The 21,958-nt window shown below is 40.1% G+C and overlaps 1 protein-coding gene across 10 annotated transcripts in view; it reads right to left on the bottom strand.

Moving 5' to 3' along the window:
• The window catches only part of LOC135494917 (peripheral plasma membrane protein CASK-like), a 399,974-nt gene that overhangs the window by 77,601 nt on the left and 300,415 nt on the right, over positions 1 to 21,958 (bottom strand). For all 10 annotated transcript variants that reach the window (XM_064783248.1, XM_064783249.1, XM_064783251.1 and 7 more), the window contains 2 exons: positions 15,418 to 15,495; positions 14,167 to 14,253 (listed from right to left, as the gene is read on the bottom strand). In XM_064783248.1, coding sequence (XP_064639318.1) covers positions 14,167 to 14,253; positions 15,418 to 15,495 — 165 coding nt within the window. The remainder of the gene's footprint in view (positions 1 to 14,166; positions 14,254 to 15,417; positions 15,496 to 21,958) is intronic.

The raw sequence follows: 21,958 nt of genomic DNA, 5'->3' as shown, positions 1-21,958 counted from the left end.
TCGAATCTTACATGTCACATCCATCAGTGCACCCAAAGGAAACGCTTCTTTTATTCGTCATCGCAGTGATTCCTCTCATTAGTTTCCCAGTTGTCTCCAGTTACCTATACAGTGAGCCAGACTTTCATGTCATCAGTCATTGGAACATACAAAAAGTTTCGCCAATTCCTAATTGGAAGTATTTTCACAAACTGAATATCAGATTTTTGGACTTTCTTTTTTGCAATTTTGTCTATAAGGTGGAATTGTCTAGCAGTATCAGTTTTTAAGATATTAATTGGACACTAGAGGCAGAGCGGCATGGTCTGGTGGTTAAAGTCTTGGACTCATAATCTGAAGATCGATTCTGAGCTACAATGTAGGACTTCTTACTCTGGCTCTTGAGAAAATCCATCTGTCCTACTTTCTTCACCACGCCCAGGTGTGACGGGTACGAGTTTAACTGGGGAGGCATCCTGTGATGGACCAGCATCCCATCCAGGCATGCAAGGGACAGTTATCCTAAAGTTGCTTAGTGCTATAGTAACTCGGATAAGCTCCTGCTCTGATGAGCCAGTAATTGGCTTCGTCCTGTTGGCCAGCCGATGCACAGCAGGCCCCCCCCATCCTGTCTTGCGAAAGGCATATAAAAACATCCAACAGGCCATCCAACATCACACATAATTCCAACTAGATACTTATGTAAATATAAGATCCAACAACATCCGACAGATTAATCAACAATGAAATATCATGCACTCATATCAACGAGTATTTTCTCCTGATATGAATATAAAGATTTCCTCTTGTTACTTTCACATTTGTCTCTCGAGTGTCGATTGCACATGACAATTCTGTTCCTCCTCACACAAAAATCAATGCTAGATATTGTTGAGAAGAAATGGGCTGACTTTTATCATAATCATACAACCTGGGAAGCATTTTGAAGATTATGCTTATCTAAGCTGCAGCAATCAGATGAAAATAGCAATAGTATTTTTCTGTTCTTTCATATCTTATACAGGATGAACACAGAGATCTGTAGCTCAGTGGTTAGAGCACCAGGCTCAAAATCAGGAGGACGTGAGTTCGACTCTCGAAATGATCTCCACTCCTTCATCTTTGAGTCCTTGAGTGAGGCACTTAACCCGAATTGCTTCTCTCCAATCAGGAGTAAATAAATGGGCACCAAGCTGGCAGTTCATTAGACTATTCTCTAATTGACTCAAATCAAAAGCCCGGCACCAATCTTGAATATTGGAAGTCCCATCTAAAGAGAGGGCCTATCCTAAGAGTATAGATGGCGTCACTTTTGAAAAGTTAAGATCGTTCTGACAAAAGTAATCTGCGCTGTTCATCACTGCTGTCGACTGTCAGCAAATAGCGGCGGTGGCTGAAAAATGGTTCCCGCAGTGAAAGGGTTAATATGAGGTCATAGCGATGTTTACGAAAACATAAGCTCTGTCCTGCAGCACTTGCCTCATAGAAATGGCAGTTCACACTCATTTTTCAACAGCCGTTATCATCACTGATCAGGACAGAGGCGCCAGCCTGTTGTACAATGAGCATTCCCTATTGGGATTTTGGCATTAATTCATATGCAATTCATGGCGTTGTGTGTAAAAAACTCAGCAACATTTGCAAAAGTCTGCCCACCACAAAACTAATCGAATTTAGCTTCTGCCATAAAGTAACAACTTCATGATGTATTTTTTGCAATGGCACGACAACACTGTGAGCATGTCAGGGAAAAGTAACGCGGGGAAGTTTAATGGAATGTAAAAATGACACGTACAAAGGAACAATCAAATTTGCACAATCTGCAACAAAGAGACAATTTCCTGTTTTGTTTTGTGAATTTACGACAAAATTACTCTGGTCACGAAAAATTAATGGATAGAATGCGATTGAAATGTTCAAAGTTTGATTCGGAGGTGCAGGAAAGGACAAAACGGTGTAATTCTGCAACTTGGTGTTCTTGACTAGTTAGACAGGAATAATCAAGTTTTGTATTAAGTGTGTCAAAGTAAAAATCAGTTGTTTTGTTTTTGCAAAAGTGCTCTGGGCATGAAAAAGTGATCAGTAGAAAGCGAATGGAAAGCCAGACTGTTAACGAAGAAATTAAGAGTTACACAGGATACAGATAATGAAATTTGCTGAGATTGCTTCAGAAAGTGAGACCATGCATAGCTCTGTCGCCATGAACAGTTTTCGACTTCTGCGCTATGGTCCCTCATGAAATAATAGCAATAAAGTATAATTTGAATCACTGATTATGTGAATAATATATATCTGTGGAACTGCAGTATATCGTCACACAAGCTAACAATGACCAGAAAACTAATTGAATCAGAAAAAAATTTGACGGTGACCTGTTTTTCTTCATTCCGTATGCGGACCACAACTGTGGGTGATTGTCTCTGTCATCATTCTATTATTCTTGCACAGTCAACAGTTCTCACCATCCAAAGAAAAAAGACAATAATCGAGTTACAGAGGGATCTCGCAATTGTGGTGGAACGGGCTTAAAATGCCCAAGCAAGAAGCAGGAAGCAAGGTAGCACTAAATTGCATTGAAAACTCGGGGAAAAGAAGCGAGAAGAAAGCAGCACATTGTGAGATCAGCCAGCAATCACGTCAGTATTTAATGGGAGTTCTTTTGAGGAATTTGGAAATGAAATAAGACTCAATCTCAGGTATAAACTTTTTAATCTAATACAAAACAATGTATGTTTAAAGGCCTACATCGTTCGTTGAAAATTCGAAATTCGTAATTGAATTTGAAAATTTGCTAATGCGTGAGAATGTACTAAATATAAATATCAACATCACCATCGTGTTGAAATTATACAAATACTATGATTTTCAAGTTAGGCAAAGATGCATGCACGATAACTTCACTGAGGCATTGTGTATTTTTGTAACTGCATTTCGTCTTTCCTGACCCCCGATTACATGTAGACGTGAATGGCATATTCCTTTAATAGCCGAAATCATCAAAATCAGAGATACAGCAAAAAGCATTGCTTTTGGACAACCTATTGATAAAGTTCTCATAATATTGTTTAAATAGACTCAAGTTGCGACAAACTAAGAAACATAAGATGGAGATATTTCACCCTCCTCATTCGAGAACCACTTCAGCCTCTCTCCGAATCTGCTGTATCGGTAATCATTACATACTTATAACTTCACGAGGTATTTCGGAGACATTTCTATCTTAATGGCCAGGGAGGCGAGCAAGATTTGCATAATAGCAATCCAGAATTGATGACAATCTGTGGGCGAGATGAGCCTAAGTGTGAATTCTTGTGTACTTGCATAAACTGGCCAGATTTCCAGACAAAACCCAGGACTCTTGGAATTTTATGACAAATTCTTAAACATTTGGAGAAGGAAGTTCAAATCATACAGATTGCCAACATCAGACTGGTTCCTTTATCTTAATTATGACCATTTACACGGTTTGTAACGAGACCCCCCCCCCCCCCCCCCCGATTCGGACCGGCCAATTTCCACCGTCCCATGTACTACTAAAATGCCTAGATGTACCAGTAACATTCTGTATTGTCCAATCTGGTCCCAAAAGTGAACCAGCTCTTGCATGGGATCCATATACGGGATCCTAGATCTGCCTAATTCCATTTTGTGCATTTTTACTCGATCTTGCGGTCTCATTTGGTTCTACGTAGGCGGGTTTTCATGTCATGATGTGGTCCCATGCAAATGGCCAAAATCCTTGCTTACCCAATTCCTGACCCTCTGTCGCTGCCACGAGCGACAGTCCTCCTCAAAATCCGCTTTGGACAGACAACTGCCACAGCCAATCTTGTATTTCTCGTCTCTTGGGGGTACAAATGAGTGGTAATGGTCCATTACTGACGAGCAATATTCTGAGACAAATCACAAAACTTTGATATAAAGTCCAGGAAAACTTTGCTTGTTAAGTCCAAATGAGAATCAAACCGGCTAGTCAGACTTTTCTAACTCTAACCATTACTTTTATCCAGAATTCTAACAGCACTAGACCCTTATGAAAGAGGTACTTTACGAGATCAGCAAAGAGAAGTTTGTTCCAACCAACATTGGCTTGGAGAACATGTAAATCATGACTTACTTCTTTGCAGAATGCATACCTTTTTAAGATGAACTTAAGATGGAATGTACATGAGGGCTGATTTCAACCATCTTGGTTGGGAAATTTCGACAAATTGAGAATGTTTCTTAACAGAATGCATTGCACTTTAGTCAAGGCTAAGGTGGAATCATTTATTGGATGCTGTTGTAAGCTATAAGACCAAAACTCAACTCCGAGGGTAAGTCTACCCTCATCATCAATATATATAGATCATGTAATAGATTATTTAACCCTTTGAATATTCCTCCTTCACTGCAGGGGATTTCTAGCTCAGAAAGGTAGATGGCTTTCTATTGGAAATGAGCCGTCCCACACCCTAGATCACTGTCTATAACTGGGGAGATACATTAGGACCCTTTCTAGAGGAGAAACACCAGCTCCAAAATTTGATGCAATAGTGTGACTTTGAAGTTGGCATTTGTGTCACTTTTTTAACATTGGTTAACATGTGGTCATTTTCAATAGTTTTTTGGTTTCCAAACAGCTTTTTGTTTTCAATTCGGCTAGAGAGTCAACAGGGTCAAAGTAATCTTGCAGGATGGATAGTCTTCTAATTAACATGTACCTTGAAAGGATGCGACAACGACGACGAGGACGATGGACGACGGACGACAGACACTGCGGTGTCGTATAGACTCACCGTACCAGTGAGCCAAAAAGCACTGCCTTGCCCTACTGGCAGCATGGGTACTTCAATTTGACAAGCCCCTTGATTGATGTTACGTTCCCATTGAACTATGTAATGCAATTTGACAAAGCGATCCAATTTAATGATTCCCGGAATAATCGATCTCGCTTAAAATGTGGTGTCGAGAGGTTCCACACAGATATACGTAGATAGGGTATGCACAACTTTAATGCACTGGACAAAATGGGAAGATCAATTTTCTTGAAAAGAAAGCATTGTTTGAGAACTGAATTTGACCACACTACAAGAGGTCATCCCCTGCATCCCTGGTTCTATGCGTCCCCAGTCCTAGGTTCTATGTGCCCAAGGTTATTTATGTCCCAAATTTGCTGCAACGCATAGATAACTGGACACATAGAACCCTTATGACTTGGGGATACATACAGCCCAAGACCTTTAGACCCTACCCCCTTTGGTTAGGGAACATATAGAAACCGGGATACATAGAATCCGGGACTCATAGAGCCCTGGTCACATAGAATCCACCCCATGCCACAAAGGTGTTTGATTCAACTCACTTATGCTGCGGTCACACTAGAGTTTTAAACCGAATTGAAGGCACATTATAAAACTTGGATAGGTATAGGGGTGCCACACTCAAGTCGGCTCATACTGTTTTCAAACCGCTTTAACCAATATGGTTCTTGAAGCGAATTGAATACACTTCAACCTAGTCACACTAACCAATTCGCACTGAAACTTAAAGATGACACGTCTTTGGGCCATCCCTTTTTTAATGTCGCCATTAACGACTACCGTGTCTGCAAATCATTTCAAATTCACTGCACATAGGCAATTAACTGGGTGCAATTGGTGATCAAGTTTTGCGTTCAGGGAAGGTGCCCTAGATCAACCTGCAGAATCAGCACCACATTTCTTGAGGGCAAGCCTTGGTTGGGAGAGTTTTCCTAGAAATGTCATTTCTATTCCTGATATCATCTATAGCCAACGGACAGAAAATGCTAAACTTTTGCATCTAAATCAACATTAGATGGCTTGAAAAATACTTCTGCTTGGTGGTCCAATTAAAAGCTTAGTAAATAAAGTGTTTGTAAACTGTAAAGTCTTCCAAACGTGAGAAGTAGCAAGGCCATAAAGTGCATTCTTTTGGGTTTATCGGCATTTAAAATGAGGCAAGCCAACATGGACAACTTCTGGTTTCCTCCATGTACTCTAGCCAAGGATCGTTACATAGGAAAAAGTGGTTAGATTTACTGCAGCTAATGGAGGAGATCAGGCCAAAGGCAATTTCACTTTACAGTTGCCATTGTCATAGTTACCAACATGCAACATCGGTAAACCATACATGACCAGCCTTACCAATGGTTTTTGAAGAGATGGGGATGTAACGATACAACTCAGTTAGATGCAATGAATATCTTGTTACACGATTGGTACTCACAGCATTCAACTGGCTACATGTCTGTCTCATACAATGGTACTGACAGCATTTAACTGGCCAAATGTTTGTCTCATACAATGGTACTGACAGCATTCAACTGGCTACATGTCTGTCTCATACAATGGTACTGACAGCATTTAACTGGCCAAATGTTTGTCTGGTTACAATGGTACTGACAGCATTCAACTTGCCAAATGTTTGTCTCATACAATGGTACTGACAGCACTTAACTTGCTAAATGTTTGTCTCATACAATGGTACAGACAGCATTCAACTTGACAAATGTTTGTCTCATACAATGGTACTGACAGCATTCAACTTGCCAAATGTTTGTCTCATACAATGGTACTGACAGCATTCAACTGGCTAAATGTTTGTCTCATACAATGGTACTGACAGCATTCAACCGGCTAAATGTTTGTCTCATACAATGGTACTGACAGCATTCAACTTGCCAAATGTTTGTCTCATACAATGGTACTGACAGCATTCGACTGGCTAAATGTTTGTCTCATACAATGGTACTGACAGCATTCAACCGGCTAAATGTTTGTCTCATACAATGGTACTGACAGCATTCAACTTGCCAAATGTTTGTCTCATACAATGGTACTGACAGCATTCAACTTGCCAAATGTTTGTCTCATACAATGGTACTGACAGCATTTAACTGGCCAAATGTTTGTCTGGTTACAATGGTAGCCTACTGACAGCATTCAACTTGCCAAATGTTTGTCTCATACAATGGTACTGACAGCATTCAACTTGCCAAATGTTTGACTCATACAATGGTACTGACAGCATTCAACTGGCCAAATGTTTGTCTCATACAATGGTACTGACAGCATTTAACTGGCCAAATGTTTGTCTCGTTACAATGGTAGCCTACTGACAGCATTCAACTTGCCAAATGTTTGTCTCATACAATGGTACTGACAGCATTTAACTGGCCAAATGTTTGTCTGGTTACAATGGTAGCCTACTGACAGCATTCAACTTGCCAAATGTTTGTCTAATACAATGGTACTGACAACATTTAACTGGCTAAATGTTTGTCTCATACAATGGTAATGACAGCATTCAACTGGCCAAATGTTTGTCTCATACAATGGTACTGACAGCATTCAACTGGCCAAATGTTTGTCTCATACAATGGTACTGACAGCATTCAACTGGCCAAATGTTTGTCTCATACAATGGTACTGACAGCATTCAACTGGCCAAATGTTTGTCTCATACAATGGTACTGACAGCATTCAACTGGCCAAATGTTTGTCTCATACAATGGTACTGACAGCATTTAACTGGCCAAATGTTTGTCTCATACAATGGTACTGACAGCATTCAACTGGCCAAATGTTTGTCTCATACAATGGTACTGACAGCATTCAACTGGCCAAATCTTTGTCTCATACAATGGTACTGACAGCATTCAACTGGCCAAATCTTTGTCTCATACAATGGTACTGACAGCATTCAACTGGCCAAATCTTTGTCTCATACAATGGTACTGACAGCATTCAACTGGCCAAATCTTTGTCTCATACAATGGTACTGACAGCATTCAACTGGCTAAATGTTTGTCTCAAACAATGGTACTGACAGCATTCAACTGGCCAAATGTTTGTCTCATACAATGGTACTGACAGCATTCGACTGGCTAAATGTTTGTCTCATACAATTGTACTGACAGCTTTCAACCGGCGAAACGTTTCTCAAATGTCACATTGTTTGTACAACAGCATTCAAGAAGCCAAATGTTTGACAAATGTCACGTCGTTTGTAAGACAACATAAAATGGCCAGTGCTAACAGCTTTGAACTGGCCAAATATTTGTCAAATGTCCCACTGTTTGTACTGACAGCACTCAACCGGCCAAATGTTTGTCAAAAGTAAAATTGTTTGTTCCGGACTATGATAGAAAGAGGCCAGTGATAATTTCACATTTATATATCTCATATCTCAAGTGAGATTCTGTGAATATGATTGGCTGAGACAGGTCACGTGACCGTGTGGTACTCGCAATGTTGCCCGCTCCAGCCAATTGACATTTCGCCATATCTCCCAGCAGGGTCACAGTTATCGAATCTTCATAACTTCACCACCTTTTTGCTGCTTATGAACAACTTCTGCTTCAGCCCTGGGTCGAAGAAAAGCCTCGGGAGACATTGCATTCCGGCGGGACGACATTCGGCATGTTACCCTCTGTGGCGGGGAATATTTATATGTATCTAACAAGCATCTCCCCACAAGCCACTTTTCATTAGATAGGTCCACAAAACCTTGGTAAGCAACAATAGAATGTGCTAGGAAATTTTGCCCAGTAAAATATGAAAATTCAAGTTAGCACACTAGCTTTTATGTAACGTACCAAAAAATAATGTGTTGATGCATATGCCATTGTTGAACATAAACCAAAAAAACTTGTTGCTTTGAAAAATGTTTGATGTTATTTGTGATCTTGAGGGATTTAGGTGGCAACATGAAAAATCCCTCATATACTGAAGTTCATGCATTGTGCCAAAAACTGTTATGAAAACATTTATTCAAATCAAAAGTTGTTCCTTCTGATACTACTTCTGATATTTTAGCTATATGATAAGCAGGGCTTTCAAGTCACAGAAATACACAATAGGCAACCTTTGCTCAGGGAAGCAATCCTATGGAACATTGGAGTGTGTCTCACAAAAAACATCGGTCTCCATGACATCAAGCCTTTCCATGCCCAGGAGCGGTGCAGATCGAGATGATCGTATTACCCTAGGCTGGATTATTGGCATGTCTGCATTCATCAGCCTGCCTTCGGGCTGGAGGAGCCAAAAAGTCAATACTTTGTACAGGAGACGGGGAACTTAGCCCATCGCACAAAACATGCAGGCCAGTCACTCGCAGTTTCATCAAACCAATCTCGCCACACGCAAAAAAATTACCAATAAAATTGATTAGTGATAACCTACCGTGGAATGTGAATGTGTTCTGAATGTGTTATCCTCGCATGGGAAATTTCCGGTAATCCGAATCGGGAATGTTTGCGAGGGAATGTGTTGTTTGAATGGGTGAAGCGCAACCACTGGCCCGCTGCCCGTGAATGCACAAGGATAAGTGGTGCGATCATAGATCTGAGGCAAATATCCGAGAACTATTGGGAATCTAGCTTACCACCACTGCAGTTGTGAGGGGTGGCAGGTGTAGTCGTAGGACAGCCTGCTGGAGCAAGGGGACAGCTCATAAGTTGTTAGTGCAGTATTAGGACATTTTGGTGACAGTGTTTTCGAGAATAGAGGGCTTTTGGAACAAGGGGTAGCTTGAAAGTTATTGGTGGCAGAATCAGGTCACATTTGAGGACAAATTATTCTAGAATGTCAGGAATCTTGTCAGCTTGTCTTGGCAACAGGACAGCCTGCTCGAGCAATGGGGCAGCTCAAAAGGTATTTTTTGCAGTATCAGGTCATATTTTGGGGACAGAATTTTCGAGAACATCAGGGGGCTTGTGGAGCAAGGGGCAGCTCAAACGTTTTGCGGACGTTTCATTTTCATGGATTTGTGAATAATGGAGATTTGAAAAAATGAAAATTGCAAAAAAATATTTGTTGATTAGAAAACTGAAAGAAATTGCGAAATCTGCCAAAATAAAAAAGATTAAATTTTAATTTTTTTGAAATTTTTTGCAAATTGCAAAAATCTAGCGGTGTGAAAATGTTACCATTTTCAAGCAGCTAGCTTCAGGCGGCCTCATTTTCTCTCAAGCAACCAACACCGTGTTGGTGATTGTAGGCGGCTGACAGCAGAACTTTCAAACTACAAAGGCTACTTGACGATGATTGATAATGGATCTTAGCATCGAAGCCATAGTAAGCCGCAGTCTACGAGGACCATGGAGAGGTTTGAGTGATGTATTAGGCCATATGAAGTAAATGACTTGATTCTCGTCAGTACCAACCCCATTTTTGACGCCGCCTCGAATAATTGAATATAAAATTGCCACGTCAAAGGCAATTGGATGCCAAAATGATATTTATATCTTGATACATGTATCATTATCAAATATACAATGGCCACGTCAAAGGACATAGAATTATATTTATATATTGAAATCATTGGCAAGTGTCACCAAAAAAGTCTGTGCGGACAATGTCTTCTTGCCAAACCACATCACGCTCATGCGTATGAGGTATCAGAATGCAGATTTGAAATGCAATTATCAGGAAGCATCCTTCCTTCCAACATACGTCCTCATGTTCCTTCCAATGATACCTCATCCTGCAAATTCAAATATTTATGGTCTCGGGGGACGCCGCTGGTTCATTCTGAGACCAATTTCCACCAAAATGAATCCACAGTGTATTCAACCTCATCAACAACTCATGGAGAGCATTCAAATTCTGATTATCATCCCCGGGGCATTACAAATCAGTCGCCAATATGTTAAACAGACAACTTGGTCACTGACTCATTTTGTTTCCCCATTGGGAGCCCCAGAGGGGCAAGGATCAATAAGAAGTCCGACCACTAGTTTGTCATCCAGAACATAACCTTTATGAATGGACATAACATTTATGAATCGACTATAATGTAGTTCCCATGATATTCAGCAGGTCAATGTACTACCACCACTGAGTGCTGATGTAATTTGATAATTCAACCTCTTAGGTTCAAATAGACAATGCAAGAACTTTTCAATTGATTGGTTCCAAGATTATGATATTTGGAATTTAATTGGCAGCAAAAAGATTGACAACATCTGCAGGGCTAGAGATCGAAATCACTTCCAGCTTTCAGGGTCTAATATCTTAAGCATTCAAACTCTAAAGTTCAACAAGACAATACGGAGAAATTCCAATTGATGGGTTCCTAGATTATGATATTTTGAATTTAATTGGCAGCATGTCAGATCAATATCACCTGTAGCGTTACAGATCCATATCACAAGGTTTCCTCTGGGCCTAATACATCTTCATCATGTTCATGTACACAAGGGTAGCCTGCCGCACAGCATCACATGCCATATTGCCAATTTTGGATTGATCAATAAACTAGATTTTATTCACGATAATTTTATTCCAGTTGGATTGAGTCCTGCAACATCTCTTCATTTGTGGGGTTTTATAAATTGAGTTCTTAGCAGAATTAGATTGCTGAATACCGCAATGAAAGAAAGCATGGAAGGAAGCATGGAACATCTGAATTGAACTTCACCGAGAAGCAATTCAAAAGTGATTGTACGAAAATGTCTTGTGGAAGTAACAAGTTCACAGTAACAGCCTAGTGACTTATAGGATCAACTTGTCGCATAATGATTAAACTCATAAGCAAGATCAATACATGAATACATAAATTCCGACTCTGGCTATTTGAAACCTCGACTGCATCAGGGTACAGTGTATGCATAATGTGAAATATATCAGGGTCATAAACATAAAGGGGTTGACAGTGACATCGCTTTGGCATCTGACCTATTGCAGATGCCACATCACATCAAACTCACTCAAAAGATCAATACAGGAACATGTAAATTCTGACCCTGGCTATGTGAAATGTACAGTAAGTCAGGGTAGTACATTTGCATATATTGGAAGAGGAAGAATTCCTTGGTTTGAGTAAACATATGAGCTGGAACCAATGTCATTTCTTCTTCTTTGTCTTCATCTCCTCCTACTTCTGCCTACAGGGCATCAGTCTAAGAAGACTATTAGTCCCAGGCGCATGATGCTGATATTAAGGCTTATCTAAATAATCAAGACAGAACTCTCCTGAAAAGGCCTGGGCCTTTCGTTAAAAATTTGAAATTTGTAATTGAATTTGAAAATTTCCAATTTCGTAAATACTTACTTACATCTACATGTACCTTGTGTAGACAGCTATACAAATACTATAAACACTAAGTTTCAGCAAATGTGTATGCTTATAACTGCATGTAGTGTATAACTGCATTTCTATTTTCCTAGACAACCAGTAACTATGAACAGCGCAACCCTTTAAAGCCATATTGAACGAACTAGAATATCCCAACACCAAGCTGATTTGTGTTACCCAGGAAACTGCCCCTGTAAGAAACCGGTAACCAACCAACAGATGATGAAGGAGATATCCTAAAAAAAATCACCATCTTCCTCACAACACACCATATCTTATGGTTCATACTGGAGCACACCTATATGCTGCTCATGAAACCAGTGCTCAGATGCTTTTCGTTTATGCGACAGTGGCCATCTACACAATAACCCTGGAACTAGTGGACGACTTACACTGAGCCATCCAACACGGCTGTCAGTATTGATGTGATTCTGTCAGAGCCCGACAGATGGAAACGCTATGCTCACGATTACTGAAATTGACCCAAAGGGAAACTTGCGACGGAGCCAGAAGCTATATACTGGTACTTTTCATTGGCCCTTCCCTAAACATCCTAACTTACGCAAACATCGTTACTAGTTCAAGTCACAACCTCCTCAAGATGGCACTATAAGAGAAGCTCTTGACGGACAGTGTCAGATTCGGAGTCCTATAGTTATCCAACTGCCAGTGAGGATATTTCCTCCATATCAGCTCACCGAATTTATTTTCAGCAGTGCAGCCACCTAGTTGAAAATACAGGAACAAGCAGACGACTTGCGACTTGCAAAAGTCTCAGTATTGATCTGTTCAACCCGTATAAGCTTACCGATTGCATTTTCAGCAGTGCAGCCACCTAGTTGACGATACAGGAACAAGCAGACAACTTGCGACTTGCAGAAGTCTCAGTATTGATCTGCTAAAGCCCGATAGATGGAAACAATTCATAATGCCAGTACATCAAATATCTTGGTATTTGGTCAGTGATGCCGGATATGACAGCATAAGAAAAGAGATGAATTATCTGGCAAGACAGGGCATCTTGCCACAAAAGACGCCAGGTTTGCAACCTCCCTCCACAAACAATTGTCGCTTGAATGACATGCCTGCAAAGTTTGGGGTGAGTTGTGGGTAAGATGAGAGAGGAAAGGCCTTCCGACAGACTCTACGGTTTGAATATAAGGCACAGTCTCAGTACTTCTGCAACTGCTTGGTTATTGACCCACCGACGTTTACAATGTTAAAGGTTATATGCTTGCTGTGAAAACCTGCGCCTTGACACACGTTTCATTTACCGCTGAAAAAACATCCAACACAAAATACTCTGAACTGTTCAACAAAACACACCGTTAAAAGGTATACGTACCTGACCACCTTCAATGAAAATTTCACACACACCCCGAGGCTAAAGCTGTGCTGATCAAACCCCAGGCATTAATATCATAACTGGGCAAATGGAATCCAACTGGGAAAATCCCACTTAGTCCCCCAATCAATACGACAATGAAATACTAAATTTCAAACACTTAATCTTCCACAAGTTATGCAAAAAGACACAATTTACAACAATACAAAAAATTTAATCTTATTCCGATCAGGAATCAGTTTTTTTTTGAAAAGTTTTAATCAGGATAACCTTTGGTTCTACAGCTAGTACCAGATGGCATTAGCTACTAAACTGTATAAAACCAAAACTATTTTGGAATTGGACCCCAATTTGCTGCCAGTGTCACATCACACATCTATGCTTTTATCCATGAGAAAACCCAACCTCTGATCAGGACCTGAGACGGACAGCTCTTAAAAAACACTCAATTATGGTCTTTCCCTCCGTGGTCACAACACTGCAACCTTACATGTAAGTTCTCATCAGCGCAATCAGAGGGCAAAGCAACTGGAAAATTCAGAGAAATCCAGACTACACCAAGGCGCGGATCTAAGGGGAGGGGGTGCACCAGATGCAGACCCCCTCCTTCCTAATTCATGAAAAGCTTTGGAATTGACCATGATATTTTGACACACACCAAGAATTTTGATGAGGAATGCAGTGCAAGTGTCCCTCTTTTCCCAGCTCCTGGATCCGCCCCCAACACCCTGTCTAAACACACACACGAGAATAAATCTTACCATGAAATGTGGTTGAATCAAGATGGCTCTGAGTTCTTCGCATTCGTCAGCAGTCTCACCACTGGAATCCTTGAGGATATCAAGGACCTGCAACAGGAGACATTAGCATTATCGACACCATTGGAGAGCTTCAAGCTCAAACATGTCAGAAGTGCTTGAGCTTCAAGATGGTTCTAATATGTCTAACACGCTCTAACATGGCTTGTTAGAGCTTCAAGATGGCCCTAACATGTCTAAGTGCTTATTAGATATGTTAGAGTTCAAGAAGGCATTAGCATTATCGACACCATTGGAGAGCTTCAAGCTCAAACATGTCAGAAGTGCTTGAGCTTCAAGATGGTTCTAATATGTCTAACACGCTCTAACATGGCTTGTTAGAGCTTCAAGATGGCCCTAACATGTCTAAGTGCTTATTAGATATGTTAGAGTTCAAGAAGGCACTTACTTGTCTAACATGTCTAAGTGCTTATGACATGTATGAGAGCTTCTAACATGTCTAACTGGCTCTACATGTCTAAGTATTTAATCAAGTTAATAGAGCTTCAAGAGATAGCTCTAACACGTCTAAGAGTCCAAGAGCTTATTAGAGCTTCAAGATGGCTGTGAAATGTCAAAGTACTTATAAGAGCTTCAATATGGCTCTGACATGTCCAAGTGCTCATTAGAGCTTGAAGATGACTCTAACACGTCTTAGGCTTACTAGAGCTTTAAGATTACTCTAACACGTCTACGTTTTTATTAGATCTTCAAGATGGCTTCAACCACCAGCTGTGAAATTCAACTCATCAAAGTAAAATCAGAATCTTATGCCACTATCAATCCATCAAAAGCATTTAATGTGTGATTTCTCCATCTCGATTGACTCCAGCCCATTCAAGCATGGTGAGCATCATCAATCATTTTGTAAAAAGTCCCACACGGAAATAAATGTGCATTAGGAACACGTGACTTTGGTGAAATGGTTCCGAAGCTTTGAAGATGGAGATAGAGGGGAACCTTTACACTTTCATTGTTTCATTTTTCTGAAACCAGATGCAAAATGTGCAAGCTCAGAGATAGGGAAGTCGATCTGTTTTTCAAACGTTTTAGTTCAATGTGTTTGCATGACATGGTGCATATCATTTGCCTAGTTTTCTATGGAGAGTGTTGAGAATGCAACTGCACAGTTTCCTTTTTTTCTTCTTCACGTAAGAGTACAGCGTAAAGTCTCTTGTCACGAAGTTACAAACAGTCTCACACAATTATACTTACATCTTTTGCTCTATTAACAGCGTCAGATGGTGGCGGCCGGGTTGGACTGATGGACTTGGAATTGATACGGTCATACAACTGTAATGATAGAACAGGGTAAACATGAGAATTGTTTGTCAAATGTTTTTCACCATCGTCATCACAGTGATTCTGAGATTGCACTTGGATTTGAATAATGAAGGTGCATCTTCTACCAGAAACTTGAAAACCACCGATCAGGCTTGAAATATTTTGTTTCAAGGCAAGCGGTCACATGGGGGGGGGGGGTAGGAAACCTTTCATGAATAGACAACAAGACGTTCAAAAGTTTATTTTTTGTTACTTCTACCAACCTCTCTCTTCTCCTTTATCTTCCGTTCCTTGAGATTTTGAATCCACATAATCGCACACAATTGAAGTATCGCCCTCTGGTGTCGATTTCTCCTATGCACTTCTACGATGTCAGCCGACATATGGGAATCGGATTCACTCATTTAGAGGGCGCAACCAAAACTCAACTATCGAAGTATTCCATCGTAAATTACCTATTTGATTAAACTAATTATACTAAAGGTTATCCATTGCAACTAATTATCCAGTGTTCTGTATTCATATTTTGGTCCATTTGGTCAATTCTAGCTGCGAGTTCTATCAGTTTCGACTTTTTTGGCAAATCATCAAAGTTCCTCAATGTTTTCATAACTGTCAATGTTCTCATAATGGTACTTCAGTAAACAATAATTCCATGGGCAGATCATATTTTCAGTCTTTTTTCAACTCAGTAGACCTACGAAACAATCAAATAATTACTTTTTGCCACTTAAGAAATTGCCAACCTATTGTGTCCAAAGAAATCCAAGACAAAAGGAAATACAGACACATTGTCAACTGTCATGACTGTATCCAAAGAAGTCCAAGACAAAAGGAAATACACACACATTGTCAACTATGACAGTATCCAAAGAAGTCCAAGACAAAAGGAAATACAGACACATTGTCAATTGTCATGACTGTATCCAAAGAAGTCCAAGACAAAAGGAAATACAGTCACATTGTCAACTGTCATGACTGTATCCAAAGAACTCCAAGACAAAAAGAAATACAGACACATTGTCAACTGTCATGACTGTATCCAAAGAACTTCAAGACAAAAAGAAATACAGACACATTGTCAACTTTCATGACTGTATCCAAAGAACTCCAAGACAAAAGGAAATACAGACACATTGTCAACTGTCATGACTGTATCCAAAGAAGTCCAAGACAAAAGGAAATACAGTCACATTGTTAACTGTATCCAAAGAAGTCCATGACAAAAGGAAAAACAGATATATTGTAAAGTAACCTTAAAAAAAATGCAAGAGAATAAAATCAAATTCACATTCTTCCATCACAAACAAATAACGAACTAAAAACAGAAAGGTTTTGGCTGTTTTTAAGTCATGTTATGCGAGATTCTACAGCACAGTATTCTTATGGCAGAACCAGATATACACAGACTGCTTAACCACTACAAGGTCGTTTGGAACAGTTCTGGTTATTACGAGCGCATCTTTCAACAGATCACTAACTAAGGAGGAGAGCTTGAGGCAGTTTAAACTGTCACTTGCAAATTTTAAGCAAACACCAGCTGATTCAAGTGAATTGCACTAGAGAAGGGTTACCAAGCTATCGATCTGGCCTTCGACTGGTGGCTTGGTTTTATTTTGGAATTTCCTTCAAGATGTCTTGCGATTCAAGACATTTTTTCTATTTTTTACACACACAAACCAAGGTTCTCCAGGAACAGAAAGCACCTGTATCTGACTGTTACAGTTAGACACACGTTTTTCTAAGCCTAGACCAAACCATGAGATAAACCGATGTCATTAACACATCAAGAGTGAGATTTCTCCCTGATTATCCACAAGAGCTAAGACCCGCCCCTGGATACCCTTACCAAAACACACAATTGCGTAAACATAAGGCAAAATTATGAAACAGCCGAGTCACTATCAACACAATTTGCCCATAATCAACTCGAGCCAGGCGGAGAACAACACTGGTAAGACACGATCGATATCGAATTGGTGGTTGACCAATGATAATCATGGACTTGATCAGGGTGAATCGCATAGCTAACGGGAATTAGCGTATTTGCGATTGATACGTGAACAATCGTTAGATGCATTATACATCATCTGATTAATCTGAATGTGAGGCCGATTTAATCCAATTCACCGTTTCCTGGCCTAAGGTGGCGATGGTATCGAGTGCCTGAATCAACAACTTATATCAACGATGTTAACGGGAAAACTAAATTGGATAGGTTTGTATTGTTATGACATGTATCAAGAGGACCATTCGAGACAGACCAATTTCAGAGACAACAACCTCAAATCAACAGTTTACTTGAGACTTTGATTTATATTTCAAACCAACGACCTAATTGTTGGAGAGAATGTCAGCAAAGTAGAAGAGTTAGTACAGTCTGTCATCAAGTATGGTAAAAGGTATGCAATCAGCCTTGCCTTTTTTATGCCTTTGATAGTTAGCACCTCTTTCTTTAACATATAAAACCTAAAGTGCACCTCAGTCCCCGAGCATTTCATCAATCAAACTATGGAGCGGTCCAAGCCCTCAACCAGCAGGGTTCAAAAAATCGATAAATTGAAAGGAAATTATACAGGAAACGGCTGTCAATGTTGATAAGACGAGATTCAGGTTGGACAAGTCTGGCAATAACTGACGAAATAGTTTGGAAGGAAAGGTGAAATGCCGATGAAATCTACTTTCCCAAATTGCTATAATCTTGTGATAATTGTCTACAACATGAATTTCAAATTTTTTAGGCTTGGCATTGGTTAGTGTCTACAACATGTACAATATCAAAATTTATTGGTTTGGCACTTTAAAGGCTTATTTTTTTCACATATCTGAAACTTAACACGCTTAAATTTTTACAGATATGGAACCAATATGAAATGGTCAAGGTAATAGGACTTCATTGGATTTTCAAGATGGCGGCCTGGCGGCCATATTTGTCATGGGATTTGACTGAAAATTACGGATATTGATAGGAGTACAGAGATACATTTTTGGATGGATTTTCAGGGCAAACACAAGTGACACTAAGATGCTGAAAATTTTGGAACGTAATGATAGATGTTTGAAAAAACATGAAATGGCCAGGGCCATTGTGCTCACCTCATGTGGAGGAAAGATGGATAAAGAGCATGGTATTGTGTCATGTAGTGTTAGGTTTGATGTAGGTCCAAGCAATTACAATTTCCCCAAAATGGCCAATTTACAGTATATTCGACCTCTGTGACCTTGAAAAGTAGGTCAAATCAAAGAAGACCCGGGTGACACATTGAATGGTTGTTAGAATTAGATCTACCTATGATATAAAATTGGTGCCAATCGGGCAAGTCATTACTAGGAATAATGGCATTTTGAAGAATTTAGGATTTGGCCCCCTCCCTGGAGGCCAAACGGCAAATCAGATCGCACCAAACTTCGGTACCTGAGATCACCTGACCAAGGGGTACATGTGTACTTAATTTGTGATCAATAGTCATTGCAATTAAGAAACGTGCCATAGTTACGGCCTGACGGCGAATTTATGCCATTTGACCTCTGTGACCTTGACAAGAAGGTCAAATTGAAAACCTGTGTGACATATACTGTATGGTGGTTAGATGTACCCATGATATCAAATTGTTGGCAATCGGGCAAGAAGTTAAGGAATAATCACATTTTTAAGGTTTTTAGATTTTGCCCCCTGGTGGTCAAGTGGTGAATCATATTGGACCAAACTTTGGTCCCTGAGATCACCTGACTAAGGGGTAAATGTGTACCAAATTTGGTATCAATAGTCATTGCAGTTTAGAAAAGTGCCATCGTTACATCCTAACGGCCAATTTACACCATTTGACCTCTGTGACCTTGAAAAGGAGGTCAAATCAAAAACCTGGAGGATATATGATGCACCTTTGCTAGAAGTACCTACCATATTTTTTTCAAAATTTCCCGACTACTATTAAGGGAGATATTGCATATTTTCACTTTTAACATTTGGCCCCCTGGTGGCCAAACCATGAAACGCATCGGACCGAAACTTGGTCTCCAAGGTGTCATTACATAAGGGTACATGTGTACCAAGTTTCAACTCAATAGCTCTAACAGTTACGAAACGTGCCCTGCTAACGGACGACGGACGACGACGACGACGACGACGACGACGACGACGACGGACGACGGACGCCACGGTATGGGATAAGCTCACCTCTGCTAAGAGGTGAGCTAACAATGAAGCATTTGGAATTTTGGGCAGATTTTCGCATGTAGCATCTGAACGACATCAACAACTACATTGGCAGTGTTTTATTGGTTTTGACATGTCTAGATATCAATCATAACAATATATCATTTTGGGTCATTTTTGGATGGATTTTCAGGGCAAACACGAGCAACACTAAGATGCGGAAAATTTTGGAACATAATGATAGATACATAATCTGATTGATGCTAAAGCAAAAGTTTTAGCCATCTAGCCCTAGCGGTGACGAAATGTGCTCCGCTAACGGACGCCGACGACGTACGACGTACACCACGATATCGTATAAGCTCCCCAGACAAACTGCGTACTATAAAGAATTATAAGGGTTCAATTTTTAGCGAGGACATGCAACTAGCACCAGCCCTTAGCAGCATGATGGCTGTCACATGGCGAATATACACCTCGTGGTCAACTCCATCTTGGGACATTCACTTCAATGTCATAGTGACCATACAGCAGGTTTGATCCAGTAGCTTTCAACATGTTCAAGGGCGGATCAAAGTCACCACCTTGTGGGCCAAGATGTCTAGACTGGCTGACTTTTGAGGTGCAACTCATCTTTGCCAAGTTAATTGGCAACGTATGACGACAACGGAAATGCAACGACAAATCTTTGATGTTGCTGAACAGCAAAGACTAGCTGGCAATATCAGTACAGAGATCTTTGCCATGTTGACATAATGCTTGCAGTTAATGGCATGTATCATTCAAGGGTGGAAGAAAGTGGCAATCCAGGACATCATGTCTAGACTGGCTGCCCTTTAACATGTTTAAGGCAGCGACAACCAACATCACTAAGGGATAACATATTTGTTGAGTTAAACAAAGTCATGTTAAATGGTACCAAATGACGATGACGAATAAGTGAGTGTCACACCTTTGATGTTTCATAGCAGCAAATAGCTAGATACTTTAAACTTTCTTGAATTTGTATTCAAGTAAAACCTTGAACTAGAAGGACCCTAAGTTTTCAGCCATCCAAAAACCGAAGTCGTGTAACTTGGCAAGCTTTTCCGTCAGCACCACCAAATCTATCATCGCACCCAAAAGTAAATTTCAGTCGGCCAGCCACGATAGCTTTGAGTGTGCACTTAAGTCAGAACAGCCAAATGATTGAGATATCGGAGCATTTATAACCATTTATAACCATGATAACGTAAAGATGTGGCAAAGTTAATTAACCGCTGCAGTTTTAACAGAAGATTTAAGCGATATTGGATTTGGGGAATCATTAAAACAAATGACATGTGGAGACCATTCAACTATATCATAAATTTGTATTTGACCTTTACCTCATAAGTGAAGCTAGGAGCGCACAGAGATAAATCTCCCCGAGGCTGTGTCGCAGAAGCCTTTTCATTTCATTTAATATTAAAGGAAATTTCAACGTTTTGTTTTGTGACATTGAGTCATCTTATGTTCATCTATGACTTTAGATGCAACAGCAAAAGAAAATGTTTGCCTTTAGCTGTGCACACGGCAGACAAAATGACGATGAAAACAAAAACGTTGTTTTCAGAATGTTTTCAAATGTTTTCAGGGTCACCCACAAATGAGGCTGTCACATACAAAACAACAGAGTTACCATTGGTTATGCGCAATTTGTTAGCCAAAGCTTTCAACACAGTAGGTTCACTGACGAAAAGTTTTCAAAATGTTTCGAGTCTCGCACACATGAAGGACAAAAGTCTTGTTCCAAGCAAACATATCATGCATGATATATGTTTTATATCTGAAAACTTTGTTCAGGAACAATGTGAAGTCTGTGTACTCCCAGCTTTAAAAGCAGCACACATTGCAAAATACATTCTCAAGAGAAAGTCTGGTGATGTTTTTGTTGAATCGACTTTAAGTCGCTTAAAAGAAGTCAAGTTGATTTCCGGAGTTAATATGCTATCGAATCGAGTGCACAGAATGCAAAATGAATCTGATGTTCTAGATGATAGTGCTGGCTTGCAAGGAGGATCTTTGGCAATGTTTCAGTCCTGGTTGAATCGAAGTTGACTGGTGTTCAATAACATAGTGTAGTCGAAGTTCAAAGAGACCACAAAGGGGGTCAGGACAGTTCCTGGAACAGCCCTTGGCAAATCGTACGAGACAACTTCAACCTGATCTTAACTACGACTCTTCATGAGCCATTAGTGACAAAGACAAACCTAAATGGATGTGGATTTCAACATGAGGAATATCAATGAACCATCCGAAGGGAATTTGTTACAATTTCGCGCCTCTATTTGACAT

This window comes from Lineus longissimus, chromosome 10 (assembly GCF_910592395.1).
Source record: "Lineus longissimus chromosome 10, tnLinLong1.2, whole genome shotgun sequence".
NCBI classification, from domain to species: Eukaryota; Metazoa; Nemertea; class Pilidiophora; order Heteronemertea; family Lineidae; genus Lineus; species Lineus longissimus.
The sequence above is the reverse complement of the archived record's forward strand: the minus strand, read 5'-3'. Positions and strand labels throughout refer to the sequence as shown.